The sequence below is a fragment of the Hylobates moloch genome, unplaced genomic scaffold (assembly GCF_009828535.3).
Source record: "Hylobates moloch isolate HMO894 unplaced genomic scaffold, HMol_V3 SCAFFOLD_1, whole genome shotgun sequence".
In the NCBI taxonomy this organism is placed as follows: Eukaryota; Metazoa; Chordata; class Mammalia; order Primates; family Hylobatidae; genus Hylobates; species Hylobates moloch.
In genome coordinates, this window is record NW_026652276.1 from 183,575,149 (window position 1) to 183,590,489 (window position 15,341).

A 15,341-nucleotide genomic window follows, 5' to 3' on the forward strand; every position below is an offset into this window, starting at 1 on the left:
AACAGAGCAGAAAAACTGGAAACTCTAAAAATCAGAGTGCCTCTCCTCCTCCAAAGGAACACAGCTCCTCACCAGTAACGGAACAAAGCTGGACGGAGAATGACTTTGACAAGTTGAGAGAAGAAGGCTACAGACAATCAAACTACTCTGAGCTAAAGGAGGAAGTTTGAACCCATGGCAAAGGAGTTAAAAACCTTGAAAAAAAATTAGATGAATGGCTAACTAGAATAACCAATGCAGAGAAGTCCTTAAAGGACCTGATGGAGCTGAAAACCAAGGCATGAGAACTATGTGACGAATGCACAAGCCTCAGCAGCTGATTCAATCAACTGGAAAAAAGGGTATCAGTGATGGAAGATGAAATGAATGAAATGAAGCGAGAAGTTTAGAGAAAAAAGAATAAAAAGAAATGAACAAAACCTCCAAGAAATATGGGACTATGTGAAAAGACCAAATTTACGTCTGATTGGTGTACCTGAAAGTGACAGGGAGAATGGAACCAAGTTGGAAAACACTCTGCAGGATATCATCCAGGAGAACTTCCCCAATCTAGCAAGGCAGGCCAACATTCAGATTCAGGAAATACAGAGAACGCCACAAAGATACTCCTCGAGAAAAGCAACTCCAAGACACATAATTGTCAGATTCACCAAAGTTGAAATGAAGGAAAAAATGTTAAGGGCAGCCAGAGAGAAAGGTCGGGTTACCCACAAAGGGAAGCCCATCAGACTAACAGCTGATCTCTCAGCAGAAACTCTACAAGCCAGAAGTGAGTGAGGGCCAATATTCAACGTTCTTAAAGAAAAGAATTTTCAACCCAGAATTTCATATCCAGCCAAACTAAGCTTCATAAGTGAAGGAGAAATAAAATCCTTTACAGACAAGCAAATGCTGAGAGATTTTGTCACCACCAGGCTTCCCCTAAAAGAGCTCCTGAAGGAAGCACTAAACATGGAAAGGAACAACCAGTACCAGCCTACCAGCCACTGCAAAAATAAGACAAATTGTAAAGACCATCGAGGCTAGGAAGAAACTGCATCAACTAACGAGCAAAATAACCAGCTAACATCATAATGACAGGATCAAATTCACACATAACAATATTAACCTTAAATGTAAATGGGCTAAATGCTCCAATTAAAAGACACAGACTGGCAAACTGGATAAAGAGTCAAGAACCTTCAGTGTGCTGTATTCAGGAAACTCATCTCATGTGCAGAGACACGCATAGGCTCAAAATAAAGGGATGGAGGAAGATCTATCAAGCAAATGGAAAACAAAAAAAGGCAGGGGTTGCAATCCTAGTCTCTGATAAAACAGACTTTAAACCAAAAAAGATCAAACGAGACAAAGAAGGCCATTACATAATGGCCAAGGGATCAATTCAACAAGAAGAGCTAACTATCCTAAATATATATGCACCCAATACAGGAGCACCCAGATTCATAAAGCAAGTCCTTAGAGACCTACAAAGAGACTTAAACTCCCACACAATAATAATGGGAGACTTTAATACTCCACTGTGAACATTAGACGGATTAACGAGACAGAAAGTTAACAAGGATATCCAAGAATTGAACTCAGCTCTGCACCAAGCAGACCTAATAGACATCTACAGAACTCTCCACCCCAAATCAACAGAATATACATTTTTCTCAGCACCACACCGCACTTATTCCAAAATTGACCACTTGGTTGGAAGTAAAGCACTCCTCAGTGAATGTAAAAGAACAGAAATTATAACAAACTCTCTCAGACCACAGTGCAATCAAACTAGAACTCAGGATTAAGAAACTCACTCGAAACCGCTCAACTACATGGAAACTGAACAACCTGCTCCTGAATGACTACTGGGTACATAACGAAATGAAGGCAGAAATAAAGATGTTCTTTGAAACCAACGAGAACAAAGACACAACATACCAGAATCTCTGGGACACATTCAAAGCAGTGTGTAGAGGGAAATTTATAGCACTAAATGCCCACAAGAGAAAGCAGGAAAGATCTAAAATTGACACCCTAACATCACAATTAAAAGAACTAGAGAAGCAAGAGCAAACACTCAAAAGCTAGCAGAAGGCAAGAAATAACTAAGATCAGAGCAGAACTGAAGGAAATAGAGACACAAAAAACCCTTCAAAAAATCAATGAATCCAGGAGCTGGTTTTTTGAAAAGATCAACAAAATGGATAGACCGCTAGCAAGACTAATAAAGAAGAAAAGAGAGAAGAATCAAATAGATGCAATAAAAAATGATAAAGGGGATATCACCAGCAATCCCACAGAACTACAAACTACCATCAGAGAATACTATAAACACCTCTATGCAAATAAACTAGAAAATCTAGAAGAAATGGATAAATTCCTCAACACATATACCCTCCCAAGGCTAAACCAGGAAGAAGTTGAATTTCTGACTAGACCAATAACAGGCTCTGAAATTGAGGCAATAATTAATAGCTTACCAACCAAAAAGAGTCCAGGACCAGATGGATTCACAGCCGAATTCTACCAGAGGTACAAGGAGGAGCTGGTACCATTCCTTCTGAAACTATTCCAATCAATAGAAAAAGAGGGAATCCTTCCTAATTCAGTTTATGAGGCCAGCATCATCCTGATACCAAAGCCTGGCAGAGGCAGAACAGAAAAAGAGAATTTTAGACCAATATCCCTGATGAACATCGATGCAAAAATCCTCAATAAAATACTGGCAAACTGAATCCAGCAGCACATCAAGAAGGTTATCTACCATGATCAAGTGGGCTTCATCCCTGGGATGCAAGGCTGGTTCAATATATGCAAATCAATAAACATAATCCAGCGTGTAAACAGAACCAACGACAAAAACCATATGATTATCTCAATAGATGCAGAAAAGGCCTTTGACAAAATTCAACAACCCTTCATGCTAAAAACTCTCAATAAATTAGGTATTGATGGGACGTATCTCAAAATAATAAGAGCTATCTATGACAAACCCACAGCCAATATCATACTGAATGGGCAAAAACTGGAAGCATTCCCCTTGAAAACTGGCACAAGACAGGGATGCCCTCTCTCACCACTCCTATTCAACATAGTGTTGGAAGTTCTGGCCAGGGCAATTAGGCAGGAGAAGGAAATAAAGGGTATTCAATTAGGAAAAGAGGAAGTCAAATTGTCTCTGTTTGCAGATGACATGACTGTATATCTAGAAAACTCCATTGTCTCAGCCCAAAATCTCCTTAAGCTGATAGGCAACTTCAGCAAAGTCTCAGGATACAAAATCAATGTGCAAAAATCACAAGCATTCTTATACACCAATAACAGACAGAGAGCCAAATCAGGAGTGAACTCCCATTCACAATTGCTTCAAAGAGAATAAAATACCTAGGAATTCAACTTACAGGGGACGTGAAGGACCTCTTCAAGGAGAAATACAAACCACTGCTCAATGAAATAAAAGAGGATACAAACAAATGGAAGAACATTCCATGCTCATGGGTAGGAAGAATCAATATTGTGAAAATGGCCATACTGCCCAAGGTAATTTATAGATTCAATGCCATCCCCATCAAGCTACCAATGACTTTCTTCACAGAATTGGAAAAAACTACTTTAAAGTTCATATGGAACCAAAAAAGAGCCCCGCATCACCAAGTCAATCCTAAGCCAAAAGAAGAAAGCTGGAGGCATCATGCTACCTGACTTCAAACTATACTACAAGGCTACAGTAACCAAAACAGCATGGTACTGGTACCAAAACAGAGATATAGACCAATGGAACAGAACAGAGCCCTCAGAAATAATGCCACGTATCTACAACCATCTGATCTTTGACAAACGTGACAAAAACAAGAAATGGGGAAAGGATTCCCTATTTAATAAATGGTGCTGGGAAAACTGGCTAGCCATATCTAGAAAGCTGAAACTGGATCCCTTCCTTACACCTTATACAAAAATTAATTCAAGATGGATTAAAGACTTACATGTTAGACCTAAAACCGTAAAATCCCTAGAAGAAAACCTAGGCAATACCATTCAGGACATAGGCATGGGCAAGGACTTCATGTCTAAAACACCAAAAGCAATGGCAACAAAAGCCATAATTGACAAATGGGATCTAATTAAACTAAAGAGCTTCTGCACAGCAAAAGAAACTACCATCAGAGTGAACAGGCAACCTACAGAATGGGAGAAATTTTTTGCAATCTACTCATCTGACAAAGGGCTAATATCCAGAATCTACAATGAACTCAAACAAATTTACAAGAAAAAAACAAACAGCCCCATCAAAAAGTGGGCGAAGGATATGAACAGACACTTCTCAAAAAAAGATATTTATGCAGCCAAAAGACTCATGAAAAAATGTTCATCATCACTGGCCATCAGAGAAATGCAAATCAAAACCGCAATGAGATACCATCTCACACCAGTTAGAATGGCCATCATTAAAAAGTCAGGAAACAGGTGCTGGAGAGGATGTGGAGAAATAGAAACACTTTTACACTGTTGTTGGGACTGTAAACTAGTTCAACCATGTGGAAGTCAGTGTAGCAATTCCTCAGGGATCTAGAACTAGAAATACCATTTGACCCAGCCGTCCCATTACTGGGTATATACCCAAAGGATTATAAATCATGCTGCTATAAAGACACATGCACACGTATGTTTACTGCGGCACTATTCACAATAGCAAAGACTTGGAACCAACCCAAATGTCCAACAATGATAGACTGGATTAAGAAAATGTGGCATATATACACCATGGAATACTATGCAGCCATAAAAAATGATGAGTTCATGTCCTTTGTAGGGACATGGATGAAGCTGGAAACCATCATTCTCAGCAAAGTATCTCAAGGACAAAAAACCAAACACCGCATGTTCTCACTCATAGGTGGGAACTGAACAGTGAGAACACATGGACACAGGAGGGGGAACATCACACACTGGGGCCTGTTGTGGGGTGGGGGAGGGGGGAGGGATAGTATTAGGAGATATACCTAACATTAAATGACGAGTTAATGTGTGCAGCACACCGACATCGCACATATATATATGTAACTAACCTGCATGTTATGCACATGTGCCCTAAAACTTAAAGTATAAAAACAAAAAAAAAGCATGGGCTTTGTAATTATTGAGCTGAGTCTAGGTTCCAGCACTAGCACTAGTGGGAACTTGAGCAAGTTCTTATCTATAAAATTGGGTGATAATAATACCTCATAAAGTTAATATGGGGATTAAAACAATATAATTAGGGGTCTGGCTCATATTAAATGCTCAATGGTAAATCCTATCTGTAAGCTACATGTGTAGTAAATTACTTACTTTCTGGTGTTGGATGAGCTGTGTAGGACTATTGGCAAAAGAAGAACTAGTAGTTAATAATGTGCTAATAACCCATATTCTTGACAAAAGTTACTGTGAATGCCTTGAGAGTAAGGAAACTTTGGGCACCTGGGAATAAGGAAAAGGTTTAAATAAATACTGTGTGCTGAGGAGTAAAAACAGTGTCCCAGGAGCAATGCTACCCTTTCAGTCAAATTTATAATAGACTCTGGTACTTTTGATTTCTTTATATTACTAAGCTCTCCATTATATTTATTACAGGTTCTATTATTGTCAAGGTCCCATCTTCACTTCAAGCTCATTTACAGTTATCAGGGAAAGAGGTTGATGTTAACTCAGAAGTCCATGTTCAGGAAATGGTTGAAGCTCGTAAAGATGATGTTGTAACAGTGACTGGTAAGGAGGCTGCATTTTGCTCTGTCAGATGAATAGCCATTCTCCATACATAAGTAGAAATGTGGTACACTTAACGGAAATTTTAGCTTTTTCATATTTTTCCATTATTACGTCCTCATGTTTGACATCTTTTTTTCTTCTAGTTGCTTATCATTAATATGATGCAGACATTTGGTTTAAAAAGACCTCATTAAATCATTTAGGAACACTCATTAGTCCTGTCATTGGGTAAAATTGATTTTTAAATTTTCTAGAAGAGGTGCTTTCTAATTCTTGAACTTAAAAATAAACTGAATACATATATTATAACGCAAAATTTAAAACTAACTTCGTATGACTAGAGTAAATCAGAATTTTTTTGGGTATGTACATTTTAAACTTGCTCTTTCAGAACAACAAATTCTCAGTCCCACAAATGTGAATCATTTTTGCACATTTTTCATTATATCTGGCTGCACTGGTGGCTGATACTATATTTTTAAGGTTTGTTATTGGTTGGTTTTTGTTGTTGTTGTTGTTGTTGTTTGAGACAGAGTCTTGCTCTATTGCCCATACTGGAGTGCAGTGGCGTGACCTTGGCTCACTGCAACCTCCGCCTCCCGGGTTCAAACGATTCTGCTGCCTCACCCTCCTGAGTAGCTGGGACTACAGGTGTGCGCCACCATGCCCGGCTAATTTTTTTTTGTATCTTTAATAGAGACAGGGTTTCGCCATGTTGGCCAGGCTGCTCTCAAATTTCTGACCTCAGGTGATCAGCCCACCTCGGCCTCCCAAAGTGCTGGGATTACAGGCATGAGCACTGTGCCTGGCCGAGGTTTGTTGTTTTAATGAATAAAAAAATTAATGCTGGTGAAGTTTTCCTTTAAATTTTACCAGAATAGCATCAAGGAGGACATTGCAATTAGACCATGTATACAGATGAATGCTACAAGCTAAACCCACGAGATGCCAACTAGAAAAAGGAAGAATTGGGGAGTAGGGGAGGGTGGTCTTCATAAGATCAAATTTCAGTTTTAAGTATTGATTTTATATGTCATGAAAATTAAGAAAGTTGTCTGTTAAAATTCATAGAATATTAATAAAAAACATAACAGGAATAAAAATAATACCTATACACTCCCCGATATAACTGCATGCTGCCTAATGGGCAGACTCATAGTTATGTGGCGAAAATTTGATGAAAATCTAAGTACAGTCATGCGTCACTTAATGACAGAGATACATTCTGAGAAATGTGTTATTAGGCAATTTTGTTGTCACGTGAACATTATAGAGTGAACTTATACAAACCTAGATGGTACAGCCTACTACACACCGAGGCTGTGTAGTAGCCTATTGTTCCTAGGCTACACCCTGTACAGCAGGCTACTGTACTGAAAACTGTAGGCAATTGTAACACAATGGTATTTGTATATCTATATATAGAAAAGGTACAGTAAAAATATGGCATAAAAGATAAAACATGGTACGCCTGTATAGGGCACTTAACATAAATGGAGCTTGCAGGACTGGAAGTTGCTCTGAGTGAGTCAGTATGATGAGTGGTGAGTGCATGTGAAGGCCTAGGACTTTACTACTATAGACTTTATAAACACTGTATGGTTAGGCTACACTAAATTTATTTTTAAGTTTCTTCAATAATAAATTAGCCTTAGTTTACTGTAACTTTTTTACTTTATTTATTCTAGAGATAGCTGCTTTCTCTGTTGTATAGACTGGAGTGCAATTATAGCTCACTATAAACTCAAACTCTGGGCTCAAGTGATCCTTCTGCCTCTGCCTCCCTAGTAGCTAGGATTACAGGTGTGTACTACCACGGCCAGCTAATTTTTAAAAAGTTTTTAGTAGAGGCAAGGCCTTGCTATGTTTCCCAGGCTTGTCTTCAGCTCCTGGCCTTAAGTGATCCTCCCGCCTCAACTTCCCAAAGAACATTTTTACTTTATAAACTTACATTTTTAAAAATTTTTTGAGGCTGGGCGTGGTGGCTTACGCCTGTAATCCCAGCACTTTGGGAGGCCGAGGCGGGCAGATCGTTTGAGGTCAGGAGTTCGAGACCAGCCTGACCAACATGGTGAAACCCCCGTCTCTACTAAAATACAAAAATTAGCCAGGCGTGGTGGCAGGCGCCTGTCATCTCAGCTACTCGGGAGGCCGAGGAAAAAGAATCCCTTGAACCCAGGAGGCAGAGGGTGCAATGAGCCAAGATCGCGCCACTGCACTCCAGCCTGAGCAACAGAGCGAGACTCCCTCTCAGAAAAAAATAAAATAAAAAACTTTTTGACTCTTTTGTAATAATACTTAGCTTGAAACACAAACACATTTTACAGCTGTAGAGATATACTTTTCTATCTTTATTCTGTAAGCTTTTTTCTGTTTTTAAAATAATTAATTTTTTTTAATTTTACTTTTTAAACTTTGTTAAAAATGAAGACACAAACACACACATTAGTCTAGGCCTTTACTGGGTCAACAACGTCAATATCACTTTCACCTCCACATCTTTTCCCACTGAAAGGCCTTCAGGGGCAATAACACATGTGGAGCTGTCATCTCCTGTGATGATGATGCCTTCTTCTGGAATACTTCCTGAAGGACCTGCCTGAGGCTGTTGTATCATAACTTTTTTTTTTTTAATAAGCAGAAGATATACACTCTAAGGATAAAAAGTATAGTAAATACATAAATCAGTAACATGGTCATTTATTCTCATTATCAAGTATTATGAACTACACATAACATATGTGCTATACTTTTTTTTTTTTTTTAGACGGAGTCTCGCTCTGTTGCCTAGGCTGGAGTGCAGTGGCATGATCTCCGCTCACTGCAAGCTCTGCCTCCCGGGTTCACGCCATTCTCCTGCCTCAGCCTCTCCGAGTAGCTGGGACTACAGGCGCCCACCACCACGCCCGGCTAATTTTTTGTATTTTTAGTAGAAACGGGGTTTCACCGTGGTCTCGATCTCCTGACCTCGTGATCCGCCCGCCTCGGCCTCCCAAAGTGCTGGGATTACAAGCGTGAGCCACCGCGCCCGGCCATGTGCTATACTTTTTTATGACAGTGGAGTGGGTTTGTTTACACCAGCATCACCACAAATGCGGGTAGTGCGTTGCATTTAAATGACCATTAGGGTGGCTACGAAGTCACTAGGTGATAGGAGTTTTTTACCTCTATTATAATCTTATGGGACAACCATCATTTCTGTAGTTCATCGTTGACTGAAACATTATTATGCAGTGTGTGACTGGATATCAAATATAGTGAGAATCAACTAGTGATCTAATGTCTTGAATTTGATAAGGAGCCAAGAGAGTTACCTATTTTTGGTCCCAATAATCTAAAACAATAATACAAGTTTGTTTAACTGTGCTCTGAATCATAGCATAACCAAAATTATTTGGATATGTAAGCATGTTTGAATTATAAGCTAAAGCTATTTTGTCATATTTTTATTCGTTTATTCATAGAATCATATGCCTTTCTAAAATTTAGATTTAGTTTTAAAACTATTCTCACGACTTCAGTCATTATTTCTATGTACGTAACTTCCAAGTCAATACATGCAGACCTGATCTCTGTTGTTCTTGTGCATTTCTATTCCACTAAACCAGTGCCACCTAAAACTTGATGTTTAAAAACAAAATTATCTTTCCCTAGCCTACCTCCTCATTCTCCTGTCTTCTCCATTTTTCTTTATTTGCTCAGTTACTCAACAAATGTTTGAGTCAACACTGCCGGAAACTGGGAGTGCAAGGGTAATATAAAGCATGGTCTCACTGCCTTCTGAGGAGCTTACATTCTAGTGAGGAAAGGCAAACCAGAGAATACAGTACAGTGGGATCAATGTTAGTATAAACGTATGTATATTGTACTGTGAGAACACAGGGGTGAGGAAGTGAGAGAAGTCAAATATGGCCAAAGTATAGAGAGTAAAGGGGAAGGTGGCATAAAAGTAGGCTGGAGAGTTTGGGAGAGGTCAGATCATATGGGACAGTTTGGATTTTTATATTAAGAGCATTGGGAAGCCCTTGGAAGATTTTAACTTGGGGTTCACATAATCAGGTTTGTGTGTTAGAAAGATCACTCTGAATGTTGAGTGGGGATAGATGAGAAAGAACAATGGTGGATGAAGGAGAAAAAAACGACTTTTGTTTTTTAGGAGGTCACTGCAGTAATTCAGCAGAAGGAGTACAGGGGCCTGGACGACGTAGTGAGCTATCTTAAACTCAGCAAATAAATAGGCCTTCAGTAACTTTTGCTTGAAGATAAAGACGAATGAATGCTATGAGGAAGATGCATGCTTACCTCATTGGTTATTATGAAGTGCCTTAGCCTATTGAGTTCTTTTTGTGTGTTACTTGTTATTATGGCTTATACTCCGGCCTCACCTCCTGAACCAGGAAGGGCCAAATTGCAGAATTATGAGTTTATTTCCTGTTCACAGTGGAAGAATCTAGGTACTGATCAAGCATTGTTTTGCAGAGTAGCACAGACTATCCTATGAGGTTGGCCCCCAGATGGATCTGTATGTTGTCTCTGATAGCAAATTAAATCCATTAAAGTAATAATGCAACAGGACCTCAGGTGAAGACAGCAGCAGCCTCTGGAGGGAGCTGTGAGTATGAACAGGTGATTGGGTTTAAGAGGAACTTCCATATTTCATTTGGTTTTAAAACTGTTTGGTACCCAGTCAGCCACAGGCCTTATGTATCAACTGGATGAAATAATTTAAGAGGCCTAGAAAATCAGAGCAGATTGCTTTTTTCTGTGAAGATTTCCAATCTGAAACCAAATTTTGGAAATAATGAGCAGCTTTATATGTGAGCTATTATTATAGACAGCTGAGCTCAGCTCATCTGGGCCTTCCTCATAGAGCCCATGAGGGATAAAAACAGAAATACTCTTATTGCTAAGAGCCTGGATTTTATCTGCAGCATGACTTCTGGATAATCTCTGCAAGAAGCCATGCCAGTAAAATTTAGTCCCTTAGGTTCCGGCTTCCCACAGGGTTTTGATGTGTCAGCTCTATAATTTTATTTGATTTCCTGCTCCATGGTTTCCTTTGCTATTGCTGTCACTGATAAATAACTCAGGTGTATAATTCCTACCATGATTTACACGTATTATGTGCTATTCTGAGGTCAAAAGGAAACCTGAGACTCTCAGGCTGAAACATTTACCTACTAAAAAGCTATGCACAAGTGTGTATTGGGGCTGCATTCTCTAATCTTTATGAGAGTCTTGATTCTAAGTTTTGTCCTCTACCCATGTGTGGCAAATTTAACATGTTGTGAGTGGCTTAGGTAAGATACTTCTAATAAGTTGGCTTCTCTATTAGGTTTTAGACTTGGTTCATCAACTTAGATATGAAACTTGACTGTGGTAAACATCAAGTCTCCAAGCCCAGGTATGCATGTGGTACAAAGTCCTTTTGTCTTTACAACTCCACAATTTAGATGTTTAAATGTTCAAAGAATATTAGAGGTAAAGTGTGTTGCCAGTGAATGGATTGGTGTTTGTCATTGTCTGGACAGCAGGGAAGCTAGCACTACTGGGTTTACCTCATTTTAGTAAAACTGGAAATATAAAGCATATACAACATAAATTCTTTTGGGATAAAAACAAACCACCAAGTCAGAAAAGGGTTCTTATCTTGTCTAAAGGACAGAGAGTAATAACATACAATGGAATTGTTATTTATAATGGAATACTGGTTCATGGGTTGGAAAAGAGGTTGAAATGAGACTAAGCTCATAAGATGCCACTTTAAAAATCTAGGGACACTGTTTTCTCTCCAAATCGGGAAAAATCCAGTCTTTTGATATGACTAACTCTTGGAAATAGCTCTGATTTTAGAACCCACTGAAGTTTTTGGTTTTTCAAAGCTTATAGCACATGAATTTGTCAGCAATGTATATATATTTCAGGACCACATAGAAGAAATTCAATAACAGAATGAAGAATGCTCTAAGGCTTATAGCTATCTACTTAAAAATACTTTGACAGGGAGTTAATGTAGGAAATGTTTTCAAGTCGTGGTGCTTTTATGGTGATTTTTTTTTTTTTTTTGAGATGGAGTCTGTCTCTGTCACCCAGGCTGGAGTGCAGTGGCGCCATCTCGGCTCACTGCAACCTCTGCCTCCCGGGTTCCAGTGGTTCTTCTGCCTCAGCCTCCCGAGTAGCTGGGACTACAGGCACCTGCCACCATGCCTGGCTAATTTTTGTATTTTTAGTAGAGATGGGGTTTCACCATATTGGCCAGGCTGGTCTCATCTCCTGACCTCATGATCCGCCCACCTCGGCCTCCCAAAGTGCTGGGATTACAGGCATGAGCCACTGCACCCGGCCACTTTTATGGTGTTTTTATTTCCCCACCTTTTTGTTAAAGTGTAAGATCTTGAGAGTATCATGGGTAATCAGATGTCAATGTTGTTAATGTTTGCCCCAAAAAAGAAGATCAGGTTTTCTTTCCATTCATCTGCAAACTTTATCTGTAAACGCCACATAGTAAATATGTTAGACTTAGCAGACTACATATGGACTCTGTTGCATATATCTTTTTGTTTTTTAATAACCCTTTAAAAATGTAAAAGCCCGGCTGGGCATGGTGGCTCACACCTGTAATCCCAGCACTTTGGGAGGCCGAGGTGGGTGGATCACCTAAGGTCAGGAGTTAGAGACCAGCCTGGCCAACATGGCGAAATCCTATCTCTACTAAATATACAAAAATTAGCTGGGCATGGTGGCGGGTGCCTGAAATCCCAGCTACTCGGGAGGCTAAGGCAGTGAGAATTGCTTGAACCCAGGAGGCAGAGATTGCAGTGAGCCGAGATCGTGCCACTGGACTCCAGCCTGGGTGACAAAAGGAGACTCCATCCCCCCCGCCCCCAAAAAGTAAAAGCCCTTCTAAGCTTTCAGGGCATACAAAAACAGGCCCCTGGCCAGATTTGGCCTGTGAGCTATAGTTTGCTGATTCCTAGACTAGAGTTCAAAGTGCAGGCCCCAATCTTAGAGCATTATGAGTTCTGTTTGTAATGCCCGTGGGGTTTTGTTTTATTATTGTCTTTGTATTTATTTTTGTCATTCAAGAAATATTAAACCATAGCCAAATCCTTATCCTAAGTGAACTATCCCCAGTAGTGAAGAAAACATGATTCATGCACACACAAGTTTAATCTTGTAACATTTAAGAAACAGTGCAACCACAGAAGATATATGATGGCAAATAAATACACAAAAAGATATTTACCATCAGTAGCTATTAGGGAAATGCAAATTAAAACCAGAATAAAATACTACATACTTACTAGAATGGCTAAAATTAAAAATACTGATTATTCAAATGCTGGCAAGTGTGCAGAGAAACTGGATCTCTTCTACATTACTGGTGGGAATGTAAAATGATACAGCTACTCTATAATTCAATCTGGCAGTTTCTTAAAAAAATAGAAAAAAAAAGAAACTACCATTAATCACCTAGCATTTATATTCCTGGGCATTTATCCTGGGGAAATGAAACTTATGTTCACACAAAAACCTGTACACAGATGTTCACAGCTTTATTTGTAATAGCCAAAAACTGGAAATGACTTAAATATCTTTCCATGACTGAATGTTCATACGACTCATGGTATGTCCACATAAGGTAATTCACCGACAAAGGGAACAATCTGTTGATGTAAACAACTTGAAGGGAATTTAAGGGCATTATTCTGAGTGAAAAAAGCCAATCTCAAAATGGTCCGTATTCTATGATTCCATTTATATAACATTCTTGAAACGACAAAATTAAAGATGTAGAGAATAGACAAGTGGTTGCCATAGGTTAGGGAAGGAGAAGGAGAGTATGACTTTAAAGGGACATGGCAAGGGACTTCCTTTGTAGTGACAGAACAGTTCCATATCTTGATTAAAATTATGGTTATATGAATCTATATATGTGATAGATAAAATGTCATGAGTATATACAAAGACATACCCAAAAAAATGAATGCATGTAAAAACTGGTGAAATTTGAGTAAGGTCTATAGTCCAGTTAATTTGCCAGCTAATTTCCTGGTTTTGATAGTGCAGTATAGTTATAGAAGCTGTCACCATTAGGGGAACTGAGTGATGGGTATACAGAACCTCTTTCTACTGTTTTTGTAACTTCTTGTGAATATGAAATTATTTCAAAATAAGTTTAAAAAGAGGGTGGAAAGAAGGCAGGGAGAGGGAGAAAGAAAAATAATGAAGTCTTCTGGGCAGGATGAAGTTAAAGGGGTCTGACTTACCTTCCCACCTGAAACAATGACAAAAAAATTTAAAAATTAAGCAGATACAGGAAACAAACAAGATGAGCCCTGCTTACTGCCTTGAGAGAGTCTCCAGGCTCCAGTACAGGAAAAGGGAACTGGTCTTGAGTCTAGAACACTCCCTGAGTTAGGGAGATCAAGATGAGGGTCAATAAAGATCAAGACAGGATTCATAGGACAACATACCAGAGGGAATAGAACCTGGTGCTCACACAGGTCCAGGAATAATGCCTGTTCTTCCCACCAGACTGGAAAGCAAATCATAACTCATGGGGCATTGGGTAGAGCATTTAGTAGTGGGAAACAATTAGTCTTAGGCTGAGCACCACTCTATAATTGCCTAACAAATTATAAAAGCAAGAGATGAAAGGCTTAAACTGTTTCCAAGTAACTTAACTGCATCCTTGAACAAAGCTCAAGATTTACAGGAATACAAAAATATCCAGCACCCAACAAAGTAAAATTCACAATGTTGTAACCCACCCAACAGGTTCACCTTGCCGACTGCCTAGAAAGAGCCAACTTATCAAGACAGGGGAATTGCAGTAGAGAAAGAGAAATTCATGCAGAGCTGGCTATGCAGGAGACCAGTTTTATTATTACTTAAATCAGTCTCCCTGAGAATCTGACGATCTGAGTTTTTAAGGATAATTTGATAGGGGAACAGTGAGTTGGGAGTTTTGATTAGTCAGTCTGAGATGAGGGAATCATAGGGAGTCAGAGCTGTCCTTTTGTGCTGAGTCAGTTCCTGACTGGGGGCCACAAGACCAGATAAACCAGCTTATCAATCTGGGTTATGCCAGCCGATCGACTGAGTTTAGGGTCTGCAAAATATCTCAAGCACTGATCTTAGGTTTTACAATAGTGATGTTATCCGCAGGAGCAATTTGGGGAGGTTTAGAATCTTGCAGCTTCCAGCTACATGACTCCAAAACCACAATTTCTAATCTTTTGGCTAATTTGTTGTCCTGAAAAGGGAGTCTAGTCCCGAGGCAGGAAGGGAGTTTGTTTGGGAAATGGCTGTTACTGTCTTGGTTTCAGAGCTAAACTATAAACTAAGTTCCTCCCAAAAGTTAGTTCAGCCTGTACCTAGAAATGAACAAGAACAGCTTGATGATTAGAAGCAAGATGGAGCTGGTTATGTCAGATCTCTTTCACTGTAATAATTTTCTCAGTTATGATTTTTGCAGAGGTGGTTTCAATGTCTAGCATTGAATCAAAGATTATCAGACATGCAAAGGGCAAAAAAACCCATGAGTTATAATGAAGAGAATAACTGAAACCAACCCAAAACTGACACAGATGACCGAATTAGCAGAG

The 15,341-nt window shown here is 39.3% G+C and overlaps 2 protein-coding genes across 11 annotated transcripts in view; one reads left to right on the forward strand and one right to left on the reverse strand.

Moving 5' to 3' along the window:
- The window catches only part of FAM185A (family with sequence similarity 185 member A), a 60,125-nt gene that overhangs the window by 32,487 nt on the left and 12,297 nt on the right, over positions 1–15,341 (forward strand). The window contains exon 7 of one of the 2 annotated variants that reach the window (XM_032761266.2): positions 5,596–5,730. The exons of the other annotated variant lie outside the window; for it this stretch is intronic. Within the exon in view, the coding sequence (XP_032617157.1) occupies positions 5,596–5,730 (135 nt within the window). The remainder of the gene's footprint in view (positions 1–5,595; positions 5,731–15,341) is intronic. 2 annotated transcript variants of the gene reach the window in all.
- The window catches only part of FBXL13 (F-box and leucine rich repeat protein 13), a 304,728-nt gene continuing 297,503 nt past the window's right edge, over positions 8,117–15,341 (reverse strand). For all 9 annotated transcript variants that reach the window (XR_009209023.1, XR_009209022.1, XR_009209020.1 and 6 more), the window contains one exon: positions 8,117–8,383. Coding sequence is in view for 1 of the 9 variants with exons in the window: in XM_058425448.1 (XP_058281431.1) it covers positions 8,344–8,383 (40 nt within the window). In the remaining 8 variants the exon portion in view is untranslated. The remainder of the gene's footprint in view (positions 8,384–15,341) is intronic.